The sequence below is a fragment of the Boleophthalmus pectinirostris genome, unplaced genomic scaffold (genome assembly GCF_026225935.1).
Source record: "Boleophthalmus pectinirostris isolate CB_2022bp ecotype Guang Dong unplaced genomic scaffold, ASM2622593v1 HiC_scaffold_14, whole genome shotgun sequence".
Taxonomy (NCBI): domain Eukaryota; kingdom Metazoa; phylum Chordata; class Actinopteri; order Gobiiformes; family Gobiidae; genus Boleophthalmus; species Boleophthalmus pectinirostris.
The window spans coordinates 31,470,378-31,487,560 of record NW_026571047.1 but is presented as its reverse complement, the minus strand read 5'-3'; the positions used below and the strand labels follow the sequence as shown (position 1 = coordinate 31,487,560).

Here is a 17,183-nt window from a genome sequence, read left to right as displayed (position 1 = left end):
TATTGTATTGTCAAAAGTCTCACAGTAATACCGTTGGGTGTCACAGTATATCGAATTACAAAATCCTTTGCTTAAATGTGTTGTTTTATAGTAATAATAGCTTATAAACATAGGGAACTACATATCCCATGATTCATTTCAGCGCAGACAACATGACAAAATATGTTTTTTACTTGACTTCTTGGCATTATGACGGAAATAATTCACACCAAAATCTTGTCAAGGTATTTTAAAAGCAAAAAAGTGTCCCATCTACAATTATATCAGCCTCTTCAAAATATCACAATAAATATCGTACCGTGAGATTTGGATATCGTTACATCCCTAGTATCGTGGTCTGTGTATTGCAATTTCTTAATGATACCCAGCCCTTAAATGTGCTGTCAACTGATAATCATACATGTATTTGGTTAAAAAAAAAAACACTAAACCCACTTCTGAAACATTGAACAGTAAAGGAGAAACTTCTAGTTGGGTAAAAATAATTATTGGGGGCAAAAAGAGAATTTGGTTAAACATAAATTAGTATCAGTATTAACTCATCTTTGCCTTAACTTCATTATTAAATATTGTCTAATCCAATAACAGCTTATAAACATCGGGAACTACATATCCCATGATTCATTTCAGCGCAGACAACATGAAGAAATATGTTTTTTACTTGAATTCTTGGGATTATGACAGAAATAATTCACACCAAAATCTTGTCAAGGTATTGTAAAAGCAGAAAAGTGTCCTATCTCCAAAATATCGCAATAAATATCCTACCGTGAGATGCATGTCGTTATAATATCATACCGAGAGATTTGGATATCGTTACATCTCTAGTAATAACAACACATTCAAAATAAGTAGCAAAAAAATATCAAGAGACAGGTGTCAAATAAGACATAATTATATAAATGTAAATGTACAAGTCAAAATAAAATAGACAAATAAGTAATAAAATATAAAATCTCAGCTTTATACAAGAGGTCATAGGAATACAGTGTAACAATGATATGATGATTGACAGTACATAGGGTTATCTGTTACATAAGGCTGAGTTGTTGCACAGTTGTAGGGAGTATTATCCTTTACATAAAGGTGAGTTGTTGTACATTTGTAGGGAGTATTATCTGTTACATAAGGGCGAGTTGCTGCACAGTTGTAGGGAGTATTATCTGTTATATAAGGGTGAGTTATTGTATATTTACACAGTATTATTTAGTGTTGCCATCGTGAACAAAATCAAATTGTAGATTTTATATATATATATATATATTAGGGGTGTCAAATTATCGCGTTAATTGCGATTAATTAATTACGTTATGTTTTTTAATCGCGTTAATCTCATTTTTATTCTCTAACTTTACTGTTTCTGTATGTGAGTTGCTTTATTATAAAACCTGTTTTTATGTGTTGTTGGGACAACAACACACACACACACAAAAAACACATTTATATTTTTTTTAATTTCGGTAATTCCACTCATTGCCGGAAACCCACATAAAACGCGCGCAGTAAGAGCGATGTAAACATCATGTTAACGTTGGCGGCGTCAGTCGCACAATGGACGAAGTCGAAGAGCCAGTAGAACAGAGCAGCAGTGCACAGGTAAAAACACATTCGTGTCTTGGAAATTATTCTCCCGAAGTGAAATATAAAAGAAAATAACAAATATACAATCGCCTACAACTTAAATGTCACTGGTGAAAACAACCTGCATAGACTCATGATGTCTGCACTACTGTCCTATAGTGACCTGCCACATGAGGGGACACGGACACAAACACACAAACACACACACACAAACAAACACAAACACACACAAACACACACCTTCATCATCGTCATTAACCTGAGAACGCGCGGACCACGTTTCCTTCCGTAGTTACTGCGCGGACACCGACGTGCTCCCGTGAGCCGCGTGTGGATCGTGTTTTCTCGCGTACGCGGCGTAAACCGCGCTTCCTCCTGTGAGCCTCTAAACCAGAACTAACACCAAGACTAAAACCAGGACTAAACCAGGACTAAACCAGAACTAAAACCAGAACTAAAACCAGGTCTATACCAGGTCTAAACCAGGACTAAACCAGGACTAAAACCAGTGATCTCATATATAAAGCATTTCTCTATCAATAATATTTTTAATATGGTTAAGGAAAGACTGGACTTTTTATTGTCTTTAAGTAGACAAAGGTTATTATGTTCAGATTTCCTCGTCTTTGCTGCTTTACAGCAAACAGTTTCTTATTCATGGAGACTTGGGCTCAACAGCCAAATTGGAGAGATTTGTTAAACAATAAATGACTTTATAAAGTCACTTTTTTTTTAATCTATATCAGTCTTTTGATCTGCCACAATAATGTAATAATGAATTTAAATGAAAATACCTCAAATTGAAGGCTTTTCTCAGCAATTTTTAGGTGAGATTAAAATGAGATTAATTAGATTAATTAATTACAGATCATAATTAATTAATCTCTAAATTTTTTTAATCGCATGACAGCACTAATATATATATATATATATATATATATATATATATATATATATTTTTTTTTAGTCCAGGTAAAATTGGAGTTTGTGTTGTGCATTTGATTCAGTTCTAATGATCAGTATCAGTTTGGGTCTTTTTAATTGAGATGTCTACAGCCAAACTAAACCAAACTAAACCATACAGATGTACAACAGCTCACGGTTATGTAACAGATAAGCCTGTGTTTCTGTCAATCATCATATCATCTTTGCAACGTCTTCCTCTTGTATATAACTGTGATATACTCTATTTGTATTACAATATTAGTTTTTTTTCTTACTGTACGTACATTTATATTATTTATGTCTTATTTGACACCAGGCTCTTGCTATTTTATTGCTACTTAGCTGTGTATTTAGAAGATAATTACTGTTGTTATATATATTTTTTTAACTCTTTGTTGTTATAATATATTGTGATGTGTGAGCTACTGTGACCAAGTCATTTTCCTTGTGGATCAGTAAAGTCTAAGTCTAAAAGCATGTGGTTTAAACCAGAGTTCAGACATCAGAATCAGACATCAAAAATTTTGTATTCTAAATCTCTGTATTGTTTGGAAAATTATATTATATTATATTTATTAGCCTAATTACAGTTTATTTGGAAACTCGGCATGATGCCTCTAATTCGTGGTTACAGGTTTTAGTGTAGTAGGAATGACACAATTTCTAAAAGACGTTACGAGACACGACATTGGATCCCCGAGAACAAAGGCAACATGAGATTTTAACATAATTCTCAATATACATACACCTACATTTCACAATTAAGTTTCCAGTTTTGGCCTCACAAGTTTTTATTTCTTTGATTTCTATATTGTTGTTTCCACTCTTGTACTTTTTAGAACTGTAAGAGATGTAACTCACCAGTACTGTGTCCAATCCAAATGTTACACAAAACAAAAACGTTGCATTGATTTTTTTGCTCACACACGTGCGCTCGGTTTGTTTTCTGCAGGATTTGTAAACGTTTATCTGAAGAGAGGAAGATGAGGCTGAAGGAGATCCAGAGGACGGCTCACCAGGCCTGGAGTCCGGCCGGGCACCACCCCATCCACCTGGCACTGGGTACAGACACTTTAACACTTTAAAACTGGAGATGGCAATTTAATCTATTGTAAAACATGTATTTACTACTACTACTACTAACTAGAAACATGCGAAAACTACTGAATGTTACTTTGAATAGATTTATTATGTTCTGCTGTCAACAAGCGACTGACAAGTGCAAATTGTAAACTGAAACTGAACAAGCTATTATTATGAGCTAAGATAGATCTAAAATAATGTATACAGTTAGGCCACAGCTTTCAGAGACCAAAGCAGTATGCAGACAGACTTAAGAGTAGAGCATAGTGCACTAGGGTTGTACAAAAATATCTAAATATCAATATATTGTATCATTTAATGTGATGATACAGTATCGATATCGTGGGCTCCTGTATCGATATATCACTAAGAGTATTTTTTTGTATTTTACTCAATTATTTTGTTACAGAGCTACAGTTTTATTTTATGTTCAGAGGAAGGAAACTCATTTATGCAACACATTTGACATATTCACTGTTTTGGTGATAAAAATTAGTGTGTTTCAAATTAACTTTGCACAAGAAGTGGTTTAACAAAGACTTTTAGTGTCACAGCCATGATTTAGACAGAATTTTTTATTGAACCGCATTGAATTGACTTGAAATATATCGTATCGAACCGAAAGCTCTCTGGATCGAGGTATGTATTGTATCAGCAACTTCTTAATGATACCCAGACCTACAGTGCACTTTCAGTTTGATACGATATATTTCAAAGCGATTTGATATGGCTCAATAAAAAATAAAGCCTAAATCATGGCTTTGATATTAAAAGTCTTTGTTAAACCACTTCTTGTGCAAAGTTCATATGAAACACAAACATTTTAATTATCGAAACAGTGAAAATGTCAAATGTGTCGCATAAGCAAGTTTCCTTCCTCTGAACAAACAACAAAACTGTAGCTGTAACAAAATAATTTAGTAAAATATACCAAAAAGCACTCTTGCCGATATATCGATACAACAGCTCACAATATCGATACTGTATCATCACATTAAACGATACGATATATCGATATTTTGATGTTTTTGCACACCCTTGCTCAAGAGCTGCTTATAATAAAATATCACTTTACTTGGGTAAGACCAGTTTTAATGAGAGACTTTGATTGATGTGTTGATTAGGAGTGTGCAAAAATATCGAAATATCGTTATAGTGTATCGTCTAATGTGATGATACAGTATCGATATCGTAGGCTACTGTATCGACATCGCCAAGAGTATTTTTTGGTGTATTTTACTCGATTATTTTGTTACAGCTACAATTTTGTTGCTTGTTTAGAGGAAGGAAACTCATTTATGCGACACGTTTGACATTTTCACTTTGCACAAGAAGTGGTTTAACAAAGATTTTAAGTATCGCAGCCATGATTTAGCCTTTGATTTTGAACCGTATCGAATCGAAAGTGCACTGTATCGAGGTATGTATCGCTATTTTATCTTGAAATGCGTTAAAAATCCAGCTTTAAAATGTAATATTGTGTCTGGTGACCTCTTTGTTCAGGTTAAAGGATTACATATATGTATTTATGTCATGTGTTAGAGTTTAAATGACAGTCTCTCTCTTTGCATTCCTCACATTTCACACCGGAGGAGACCTCAGCCGACGGGACGGGGCTCCTGCTTTGATTACATCCAGATCAGATCACTTTCTCTCACATTCCAGCTGTCAGGGTTTTTATTGACTTTAGGCTGACGGTGTGAAAACAGACAAAACAAACAAAATTCATGACTTTTATTTGGTCTAAAAATGTGACCCAGTTGTATTTTAATGAATCATGTGACCTACTTATAAGAAATCTGGAATAATGTAATGTTCTAACTTGATTTCGATACTAAAGAACAGACTTGATACTCAATACTGATTCTGATACCACAATGATAATAAAAAAACACTTGTTATTTAGACAATAGAATGTGATTTTCAACATTAAATCGTAGTATTTTCTTTTCTATTCCCATGTGATCTTTTATTTGTGTTGATACAGCTCAAGATCATTCTAAAACTATTCAGGAAAGGTTCATTTCTGTCCTGTGAATGTGACTTTTTTAGTATCGATACCTGCGAAAAATGAGGATCTAGTTTCGATACCAATTCTAGTATCTAATTTTGATACTTTTGACCTTATTATACGCTCTAAAAATATCAGGATGCTAGTATTGTGTAGTATTTTGCTATAACAAAACAAAAGTAGTAGTAGAAATTGTACTGTTTGTGTCAGTATTGGAAGTAGCAGAAAGGAAATGATTTATACAAGCAAGTTCCTCTTTTCCCCAACAAATATATTTGCATAGTTGCACTTTCACTTTACTTTCACTTTGTTAGCTCACTTGTGGACTTAATGACAATTTTTGAGGGAAAGAAACTGAAAAAGAGCTGATTAAAATAAGAAATGGCCACTGTAATCTTCTAGACTGATTTGTCTTGTTAGTAATTTCATAGTCCATTAAGTTTTTGTGCAATACTTCAACCTCAAAGTCATTTAAAGGCAGATTTTTGCACAGTTCTCATAGATTGATAAAATACTTTAAATGTTTATTATTACTGCCATCAGGGGGAAAAAAAATCTGGATATTTTTGTCAATTTGACTTACTTATTACAACTATTCATGTAGTTTTATTTGTGAGGTAGTTTAAAATCTTTCTAACATTAGTCTGTTTGTCATCTTCTTCTTCTTTGTCGCAGGCACATCTGCCCAACAGCTGGATGCTTCTTTCAACACCACGGCCGCTCTGGAGATCTTTGAGTTGGATTTTTCGGACCCTTCTCTCGACATGGAGCTCAAAGGGTCACTGCCCACAACCAACAGGTGAAAGACAATTCAATTAAATGTTTATAATGCTGTGTTTTTTTTCATTCACCCATTTTTAACACACAAACCCTGCATGTTTAGAATGAGTTCTTTTCTCAATCGGAAAACACATCCGCCACACACCTTCACTAGAGTCATTTGGATAATTTCAGGCCTACAATTGACAATCTCTACTGAACTAAAGGTAAATGTAAATCACAAGGTGGAACAGAGCATTTTGAGCTTCGGAAATGTAAACAAACTAATAATAAAGGATTACTCAAACGTGTGTGAATGAAACTAAAACTAGGTATGTTTTTTTTGATGAGGTTCTAAAATGGCTCAAAGTTCACAGGGGGCAATGTCACGTGATATAGAACCTTTAAACCTCAACCAATGCAGATTTTTACAGTCTTAAAAATTGCTAAAATATTTTCAGTGTTTGTTATTATTGCCTTCAGAGGTTAAAAATAAGTAAATAAATACACAAATGTGGATTTTTTTTTTTTTGTCATACTGTGGCAGCCAGTGTTTCCCGTAGATTTTGTATTACAATAACTGAATCTTACACCATTTGTAAAGTATAAATGTCACTTATTCTTCTTTTTGACCTGTATAGTCTCTTTTTATAAGTTTATGATAATACAGCGAACAACAAAGGCTAGTTTTGTTGTTCCAATATATAGTCTAGGTCAGGGGTTTTCAAATTGGGTGAATGTGAGCCTCCCCTTAGGTAAAGACAGTCTTTACCTTAGAGTAAATAAAGACAGCCGAGCCCCCTCCCCTTTCGCCCAAACTCCCATCCGCCTGCCCTCCCCCACACAGTTCTTTGAAGTAAATGCCTCTATTGTGTTTCTGCAATGATTAGTTTCAATAACAACTGACATTATATATTTTTTTAATAATGGGTTTTCATATTTTTTAAAAGTGCATTTATAAACGATTTTTGGAACAGCAAATAATTTCCAACTTCTTGCAGGCCTAATTGAGGCGACTTTTAACATCACTGAACATGAGACCAGGAATAAACCAGGTCTAAACCAGGTCTAAACCAGGTCTAAACCAGGTCTAAACCAGGACTAAACCAGGACTAAACCAGGACTAAACCAGGACTAAACCAGGACTAAACCAGGCCTAATCTCTGCGCCAGTCCTTTCGCCTGCGATCACCTGACGGTCTACGTGAGTGCACCTTTGGGCCCCTTAGTTCTGGTTTAGTGCTGATTTAATTCTGTTTCAGTCCTGGGATCAGTCCTTGGGGGTAATAATACATTCTAAATAAGAGACAGGTAAAATAAAAGTGATAAAGTAATAAAAATATCTCAGCTGTATACAACACCAAATAAATTATCACCTATGTTTGACGATGCATAAGATATTGCTGGATCTGTTTAAATTTACGTTTTCAGTCTCATTAATTTAAACTATAAAATACGATGTGATTTCCAAGGCGTAAAAAGAACATAGCAGTTTTTGTTGTTGGTTGGCTGTGTCTGTTAACACTGTCCAGAGTGTTATGCTTCACCCACATTTCTCTGCCAAACTGGTTTAGAGCTGCAGCCTACTCTTTAGTCAAAATATTTTTAGTTGTATCAGTTGAATTTACTCAAGACTTAAATGGGCTGTAACATTTCTTATCTACCTGCTATGGAGATGTTATTGCTTTGTCCACAATGTTCCACAATTTGGCATTAAATTGATCCTTCAGTGATTCAATTACAAGATTTTTTATTGGGGAAAAATTTGGAAAAACATGCATTCTTAGTGTGTGTGGTGAGGTCTGCTTATCTTCATGGAGACTTATTTTCAGATTTAATTTCAGATGATGATGGCTAGACTATCCATTTTGATGTATTTATTTATTCATTTGGTTATTTCATTCATAAAATATAAAAAAAACACATTAAACATACAAGAAATGAATCAAAAGGAACAGAATAAAGAGTCGTCGTCTTATATTATCTGCCCCTTTTCCTTTTTCCAGACAAAACATTAACACTAATGGTTACTTTCAAATATTTCAAATCGATAAAATTTAATTTCAGTCACAAACCATTCTCGTGAAATTCTAATGATTCTAAAGAAAATGCCACAACAGTGATTATAAAAACTTGGAATCATAATGTAGTTTTGTACTAAGTCTGATATAAAACCGTGTAATCCCTTTTAAATCTGATATAGATTAACACGTTTATTTAAGGCAAGTTTATTTGTTCACCTCCATTTGTACACAAAGTAATTCAAAGTGCTTTCCAGAATTAGAAATATATTACAATACAATTGCAAGTCAAGTCCTAAATTACACAAAATGAACTCTTATGAGCTTTAAATGTTTTTTCCTGCTCAAAAACAGACCTGGAGTTGTGTTTTGTTTCATTCACATGTTTGAGTAACTCTTTATTATCAGTCTGTCTACATCTCCAAAGCTCAAAATGCTCTGTTCCACCTTGTGATGTCACGCAGTAGTAGAGATTGGCAATTTTCGGTCTGCAAATTATTATGCAAATGATTCTAGTGAAGGTGTGTGGAGTTTAAAAACACCAAGAAATCCTGTCATGGAAATCGAAAATGTCATTCTCCAGGCCTGGAAAAGTCATGGAATTTTAGTATCTCATTCACACAACTACAGCGTTCTGTTAAGTTCTCATTAGACTATTATGATTATTTCTGAACGTCTGCGCCTTTTGTTTAAGAGAGACGACAATAAATGCACTGACAGTATTTTGAATGTTAAAAAACTATAATCCCAAACCATAAGGTGAGTGGAAAGAGTTAACATTTCATATTTAGCTCTAAAAGTCTGATCACTTCTACACATGTAGGTGCTGTAAAGTCATGGAAAATTCACTTTAGGACATGAAAAAGACACGGAAATGTTTTGAAATTTTGTCAGTGAAAAGGAGTGGGAACCCTGTGAAGCACTCCATTTGAGAGAAGAACTCTAAATATGCAGGGTTTGTGTGTTAATCATGTGTGAATGGAACAAAACACAACTCCAGGTCTGTTTGTGATGAGGAAACAACATTTTGAATACAAATACAAATAATAAAACCACATTAAAACAGTCCCTTGTTGAAACCCCGTGGTGTGTCTGTGTCTCTGCAGGTTGCACAGTCTGGTGTGGGTGAACTTTGGGCTCGGTGCAGATGGTACAGGGGGCAGGCTGGTGACCGGCTCTGAGAACGGGACTGTGTCTGTTTATAAACCCGAGTCCATCATCTCCTCGACTCCGGACGCCGAGGTGGGAACGTCCAACAAACACACAGGACCCGTCCGAGCCCTCGACTTCAACCCTTTTCAGGTAAAATATTCTTTAAAAGTAAATGAAGCTGTTCCCCTCAGAAGTGGGAATGGGCAAAGTATTTCTGTTTAAAGAAATACCCATAAGGGAAAACAAACAAAAACTAATTATTACATACTTCATTTGGTTTTGTTGACAGAATAATCTTCTTGCATCTGGAGCGAACGATTCAGAAATCTACATTTGGGATTTGAACAACTTCAGCAGCCCCATGACCCCCGGAGCAAAGACACAGGTGAGTTATGTTGTTTAATTATTTGTCTTTTTCTTATATGATTTAATTTTAAAAAGGCAGAGGCGTTTTGGGCTAGGAGTAAGACTAGATCAGGTATTGGAATATAGTAGACGGTTCGCAAAAACCCCGAAGTGCCAATAAGCAAAGAGACAGACATTCAGTGTTGTCAACGATTCCTGAGATCGAGGTTTTAAAGCCGGAACAAAGAGAATGTTTGGTGAATTTTATTAAGGGGAAAGATGTTATTGTTCTTCTTCCTACGGGATTTGGGAAAAGCTTAATATACCAGTTAGCCCCGTTAGCAGCGCATTACATACCAAATAGCAGCGATTGGTTAAATGAAAAAAGTACCCACCTACCTTCGAGCGAATGCTGAGAGGTCAGACGGTTTCTACGAAGTGAAACCGGCTGATGAATCAGGTTAAGAATTCAGTGCCAAAAGTTCAAAATCAGCACCTTTTTTTGAAGCTTGTTGAAGTTATTTTAATTGCTTGTGTAAAGTTGCAAACTGACTCAATGACGGGGAAACTTCTGATCAACATATCACACAGTATAGAGAGTAGATTCACACTGAACTGACTCAAAAGTTTCACATGCACAGGAGTAGGCTTCGTAGATTGAAAAGTAATGTATGTATTGTATGTATTGATATTGTTTTGTGTGTCTCAGCCGGCGGAGGACGTGAGCGTCGTCTCCTGGAACAGACAGGTGCAGCACATCCTGGCCTCTGCCAGTCCGAGCGGGAAGGCCGTGGTCTGGGACCTGAGGAAGAACGAACCCATCATCAAAATCAGTGACCATAGCAACAGGGTGAGAGTCTGTAACCATAGCAACAGGGTACCAGAGTATCTAGTACTTATTTTTTTACCACACAGGATTTTAGTTATGCATACACTTTGTAGGTCAAGGTTTTGATTGTTTTGGTTGAGATCATTTATTTATTCAAATGCACAAAATTCCATCTTCTGAGGCTTAAATGTTTGGGTCTGAAAAGTCTCTCTAATTTTATGACAATTTTACAGAAACACTTGAACTATTCTAATGAATATTTGTCTATGTATTGATTTATTGTAGTGACCTGTGGCAATAGCCGCATCACAGTAGCAGTACAGAATGAGTAATGAATGGATACTTGCCCCAATAGGCCCTGTTAAAGACTGAAGCCTTAAAATAACTTTGTCTTGTGTGTTTGTCCAGATGCACTGCTCAGGGATGCTGTGGCACCCGGATGTTGCCACTCAGCTGGTGTTGGCCTCAGAGGACGACAGACTCCCCGTGATTCAGATGTGGGACCTGAGATTCGCCACTTCCCCTTTAAAAGTGCTGGAGAACCACACCAGGTACAACTTCAGGCATAACACACAAAACTATACAGTCTATCGTATTACTTTGTTTGAGTTGACTAGCTTTTCCTTAATGGTAATGTATTTTCTCTTTCAGGGGTATTCTGTCCATTTCTTGGAGCCAGGCCGATCCAGAGCTCCTCCTCAGCAGCGCGAAAGACAATCGAATCCTCTGCTGGAACCCAAACACCGGAGAGGTAAGAAACTCAATATAACCGCCACAATATAAACAAAACAAAAAAACTAAATCTAACTTCTTATTGTCTTGTATTTCTGTTGTAGGTGATCTATGAGCTTCCCACCACAAACCAGTGGTGCTTTGACGTCCAGTGGTGTCCCAGGAACCCGTCTCTTTTGTCCACGGCCTCGTTCGATGGAAGAATCACAGTTTATTCGGTGATGGGAGGAAGTCTGACCCCACAGCAGCACAGCACCGTGGACAAGGTAATGCACAACATAACTGTATTTGTTATGGACTAATTAAAAATGTAATAAAAAGTATTCATGGAGTCTAAAACTATTATTTCAAGTAGATATTTCGTCAACCAAATGTTCAGACTGAGATGTTTTTTCAGGAATAAAAATGCATGTAATTGAATAGAGGCTAAATTGATGATTAAAATGCCATACTGTGTAACACTACTGGCAAAGAAATAACTCCATGGAGAGGAGCATGAGCGTGAAATGTGGACAAGTGCACCTTTAAAAATATGTATACACAATAAAAATAACATCTCCATGGAGCCCAGCACATGGCAGCGTTCCCACCTGAAAACTGACACAGTGCACCTTTTTAAATCCTGTTCATTTCTGTCCTCTTCTGTAGATCTCCTCCTCCTTTGACTCCATGGATCCCTTCGGCACAGGTCAGACGCTGCCCCCCCTTCAGGTCCCTCAGGCCCAGACTCAGATCACTATCGTCCCTCCGCTCAAGAAACCTCCAAAGTGGATACGCCGACCTGTGGGGGCCTCGTTTGGGGTGAGATCACGACGAAATATTGTTTGTGGCTACTGCTCCTGCTCACATAAGAACGTAAAAGCTCCAATAATCACACAGAATGGACTCGTGATTTCAAAAAGTGAACACAGAATTTTACCAACATACAAAATTGGGTAAATTTACACGGCCAGTAAAAATCAGAAAACTAAAATGATCAGATAACTCAAGATAATAAAATCTGGAGAGAATTCTGATCACCAAAAACACCTGAGTTAGTGAATAAATTGATTTATAGAGTAGCTGTTGGAAGACAAAGGACAATGAATTCAAAACTTTAACATTTAAAAATGTGAAAATATTTAGTTTTTGGCTGTCAACAAATGGACAGGAAGAAGACATAACTGTTCACTTGAAATTTAATTGTCTGATAATTAGGGAAGATCTTGTGCCACGAGATTGTTCACACACGCTGAAAATGATCTTGTGAGACTTTTTTCCCCATGTTTTTCCGTTTGGATTAGATTTAAAAAACTGAGTTAAATAGTGATGAGTTACTGTTTTGAGAAGCTGTAGTCCCAACAAGCGCTGCTACAGTGACAGCAGAAATATTAAATAAAAAACTGGGAAAAGGAGTGCACAATATTTATAATAAACAATGTCAAAATCTCATCTTGTCTCGTTTTCGTAGATCCAGTCTTGTGTCTCGTCCCTTACTGATAGGATAGTGATTGACTCAATTATGTCAACTGGACAAAAGTTTTTTGATTGAAAAAGACAAAATAAAAAACATACAAACCTTTATCTAGTTGAAAGAATTGAATTTCTCCTTTGCTAATTGTCTAATAACACCAGAAATCAGATTATGGTCAGAGTCTTGGTTTGCCTGTAAACACTGTCATTGTTTTGTTTTGATGATTTTGTATTTTAGACTTGGACTTAGACAAACTTTATTGATCCACAAGGGAAATTACTTGGACACAATAGCTCACATATCACATTATATTACAATAACAAAGAGTAAGAAACATAAAAATTGTAATAAACTTCTAAATAAGTAGCAATAAAAAAAAAAAGCACTTCTATTACCCTCAACCCGTCTGACCCTTTCCCTGTTCTGTTTTCTTTCTCAGTTTGGTGGGAAGTTGGTGACGTTCGAGTGCCCGAAGCTGCCCCCGGGTCAGAGCCCTCAGTCTGTGCCCCGGCAGGTGCACCTCAGTCAGGTCACAACGGAGACGGAGTTCCTGCAGAGATCCAGGGAGCTCCAGACGGCTCTCCAGACCGGATCCTTTAACAGCTACTGCCAGAGCAAGATCCAAGAGGCCCAGACCGACGCCGAGCAGGACATCTGGAAGTTTCTACTGGTGAGAGGAGAATTATTAATCTTACATTTCAACATATCTAACGCTTAAAGGTGCATGGTGGAACTTTTTGGTTATAGAGTGTGACATTAAACAGCTCTACTTTACATTTATTTAATTACAGGTGGTTTTAGAGCTCAAAAATACCTAGAAAAACACACGATAATTGGAAATCCTCGCTTTCAAAAAAATATCAGCATTACTTCAATATTTAACATTGTGCTATTGGGAATGAGGCGAAAATGTTAAAAATACACACGTTACCGGGGATTCAAACAACAATACAATTTGAATACATGAATAAATGTTTGAACTATGTCCTTTTTGAAAGTAGAAAAAAATTAGGTTCTCCAAGAAAGGTAACACATTTTTTTAATAAAGTGGCAACCATTTATTGACTTTTTTGAAACAGTCTAAGCCACCCCTACTATTTCATTTGATTATTATATATTTTATTTACATTTTTTTGCATTAATAATAGTAGTAGTATATTTATTATCATTCTCTTATTATTGTAAGGCGCTACTCGTATTTCTTGAGTGATTTGTTTTTGTTACTTGGTTTTGTAAGTTATGTTTTATCTGCATAAAATTTAAAAAGGTGTGTGTACATTTGTTGTTTGAATGACATATCTATATCTGTTTACACATGAGTAAAAACATATGAAACCGTAAATGTAAAATTAACTCTTGTTTTCTTGAATATCAGGTAAATTTTGAAGACGAAGCTCGCATCAAGTTCCTCAGGCTTTTGGGATTCAGCAAAGATGATCTAGACTTAAAGGTACAGTCACTTTAATATGAAAACATAACACAGTTTTAGAATAAAGTCTTTATATAAATGGATATATTTAACCTGCCTGCAGCCGAGTACCAAATAGGAAGTGAGCATGGACTCCAATTCACTTTCTGCTGAAAAAACTTCACCCCTAAATCAAGATATCAATATTAATACCAGGCAAATCAGGCCCTTTTTTCCCCCCTTCTTTCCTTCTTTAACTCTTTCCCCCATGAAGACCACATTTGACGACCCCCTTTGTTTCCTTAATGACGTGTTTTGACACCTCCGCTGTATCACTAAAGACGTGATTTGACGACCATTAGAAACGGTTCGGTTTTTCACATGTAAACAGAGGCTGCGATAGTTGGGGTCCACTACAACCCACACTAGGCTGACCAATAGGTTTCAAGGATACGTTTTCACAAATTTTTTCCAAAGTTAATCGAAGTAGTGACAATTGTAGCTTCTGGAAAGAATGCAACATGAAACACGTGCAATGGAAAGATCGCGCCGCACAGTTTTAGAAATAATAAAGAGCAGATGTGGATATGGATAAGTTTAGAGAAAGTGACTTTTATAGATTTCAAAGTGATGATGAAGTTGATTATAAAGTGGAAAACAGCGATAGCGACGGAATTTCAGAGAGTGAAACTTATGAAGGTGAGAATGCCGCTGATGCATCTGTATGGAGTCCTGCAATATCCGAACAAACTATCGGAGACTTTATACTCGATTATGAACCAAAATTGCAGAAAAATCTGGATGTTGCACCAGGCGAGTCCTTTGAAATATTTCAATCTTTTTTTCCAAGATGTGATGTATGACAGAATTGCTACAGAAACAAACGCTTATGTGGAGCTCTGCACACGAGAAAGTAACAAAGATGACAAATACTGGACACCCACTGACGGGGAAGAGTTTTATTATTATATTATAATAAGTTAAATGAGTTGAATAAGTTAAATGAGTTGAATAAGTTACATGGAAAAAACGAATTAGGTCCACACAGGTGTACAACAGGTAAAAACAGTTGGCTATATTGTATCTGGTGATATGAAATCTGTTTAAATACTTTGACAAATATATTTTTTTAAATTTTTTTATGAATATAGTGCTCAGAACATACATATATCAGATGCTGAAAATAGTTTTTTGTTTTCGATTTTGCACCTGACCAAGTAAACTCTCATTTTCAGTGAGCTGTTATAAACCTATAAATGAGTTGAATCACATTTAAACATCCATAAATGAAGAGTTCAGAGTCTAAGGTTTCCAAATTTCCAAATATGTCTGTGTTTCAATTAAGTTCATGAGTGTGAAAATCATTTATAATCACTCGTGGAAGTCCGTTTTCTTTTATGCAATTGCTCTATGGGTAACTCTAGTCATATATGTATGGGTTGTTCCTAGTGGGCATCCAAGGGGGAAAGAGTTAACTCCAAATTGGGTCCAAATTTGCTGCTCTAACTACTTGCCTCAATGAGCTTCATTTGGCTGGAGATGAACACTGAGTCCCTGTGTTTTGACTAATGTCGGTTCATCCACTTTTCAGATTTCCAAGTGTCTGGGGAGAAACTACCAGGCGAACGGACACGGAGTCGACGCCAAAGACCTGGCAGAGAAAATGATGCAGCTCTCCACTGAGGTCTGTGCTCCACCATTATCTCTCCAGTTACAGAAGTGCACTGTGTAATTATAGAAGTCTAGTGTTTGAATTGTAAAAGAAGAGCAGATTTTTAAACGTGTCTTTTCTTTTCAGAGGTCGGAAGACTCGAACGCTGCTGCGAAAACCTCAGGCTCAGTGTCACCAGCAGATTTCTTCAGCCAAACTCCAAAAGAAGCCAGCAACTTTCAGATCCCAGTTACTTGTGGTAAAACTACTCTACTCTAATTTAGTGTATTTTACTTCATTTTCAGACCTGTCACAATAGCATACAAGTGTTTTATTGCTACAGAAAATACTGCACTTATAATAAGGTCTTATGTAGCGCTTTTTTCTCTGACAGCAAAATAAGATTCAATTCTGGCAACTGGACAAAAGTCGTAATCTTTTAATACTCGATGGTGGTAAGCTTCTTTTATAGCTACAGTCATGCTAGGGTAGACTGTAAGGCTGTCTTAACTGCGCCATCGGACTCTAGGTGAAGTGTTTTGCCCAAGAACACAACAACAACATGCACTAGAGCCACTGCTGCTCCACTGTGACATCTCCTGTTCCCATCGAAGCACTGACCAGAACAAGAACTTGGCTTCTGACTACTACATAATAACTAAGCCCCAGTGTCTGTCTTTATTAAATACAGAAATTTGAATTAAAACAACAGTTATTCTTATTACAGGGTTCCCACGGTCATGGAAATCCTGGAAAAGTCATAGAAATTGAAAATGTAATTTTTCAGGCCTGGAAAAGTCATGAAATCTTAGTATCTCTTTCACACAACCACAGCGTTCTGTTAAGTTCTCATTAGACTATTACGATTATTTCTGAATGTCTGCGCCTTTTGTTAAAAAGAGACGACAATAAATGCACTGACAGTATTTTAAATGTTAAAAAACTATAATCCTAAACCATAAGGTGAGTGGAAAGAGTTAACATTTCATATTTGGGTCTAAAAGTCTGATCAATTCTACACATGAAGGTGTCATGGAAAGTGTAGCCCGATTCATCAGCCGGTTTCACTTCGTGGAAACCGTCTGACCTCACAGCATTAGCTGCTCTTCGCTGATTGGCTGGTGTGCAGTCTACAACTTCCAGGGTTCTTGCAAACTGTCTAGTGTATTCCGATTTCTGACTTAGTTGCTGGAGAGAAATGAAATTGAGCGGAG

The 17,183-nt window shown here is 36.3% G+C and overlaps 1 protein-coding gene across 1 annotated transcript in view; it reads left to right on the top strand.

Moving 5' to 3' along the window:
* sec31b (SEC31 homolog B, COPII coat complex component) overlaps nt 1-17,183 on the top strand; it is a 30,173-nt gene that overhangs the window by 936 nt on the left and 12,054 nt on the right. Inside the window, exons 2-14 of the mRNA XM_020923264.2 lie at nt 3,479-3,588; nt 6,296-6,419; nt 9,506-9,701; nt 9,841-9,936; nt 10,606-10,746; nt 11,134-11,276; nt 11,377-11,476; nt 11,562-11,723; nt 12,106-12,258; nt 13,350-13,580; nt 14,286-14,360; nt 15,910-16,002; nt 16,117-16,228. Coding sequence (XP_020778923.1) covers nt 3,510-3,588; nt 6,296-6,419; nt 9,506-9,701; nt 9,841-9,936; nt 10,606-10,746; nt 11,134-11,276; nt 11,377-11,476; nt 11,562-11,723; nt 12,106-12,258; nt 13,350-13,580; nt 14,286-14,360; nt 15,910-16,002; nt 16,117-16,228 — 1,705 coding nt within the window. The 5' untranslated portion in view covers nt 3,479-3,509. The remainder of the gene's footprint in view (nt 1-3,478; nt 3,589-6,295; nt 6,420-9,505; nt 9,702-9,840; nt 9,937-10,605; nt 10,747-11,133; nt 11,277-11,376; nt 11,477-11,561; nt 11,724-12,105; nt 12,259-13,349; nt 13,581-14,285; nt 14,361-15,909; nt 16,003-16,116; nt 16,229-17,183) is intronic.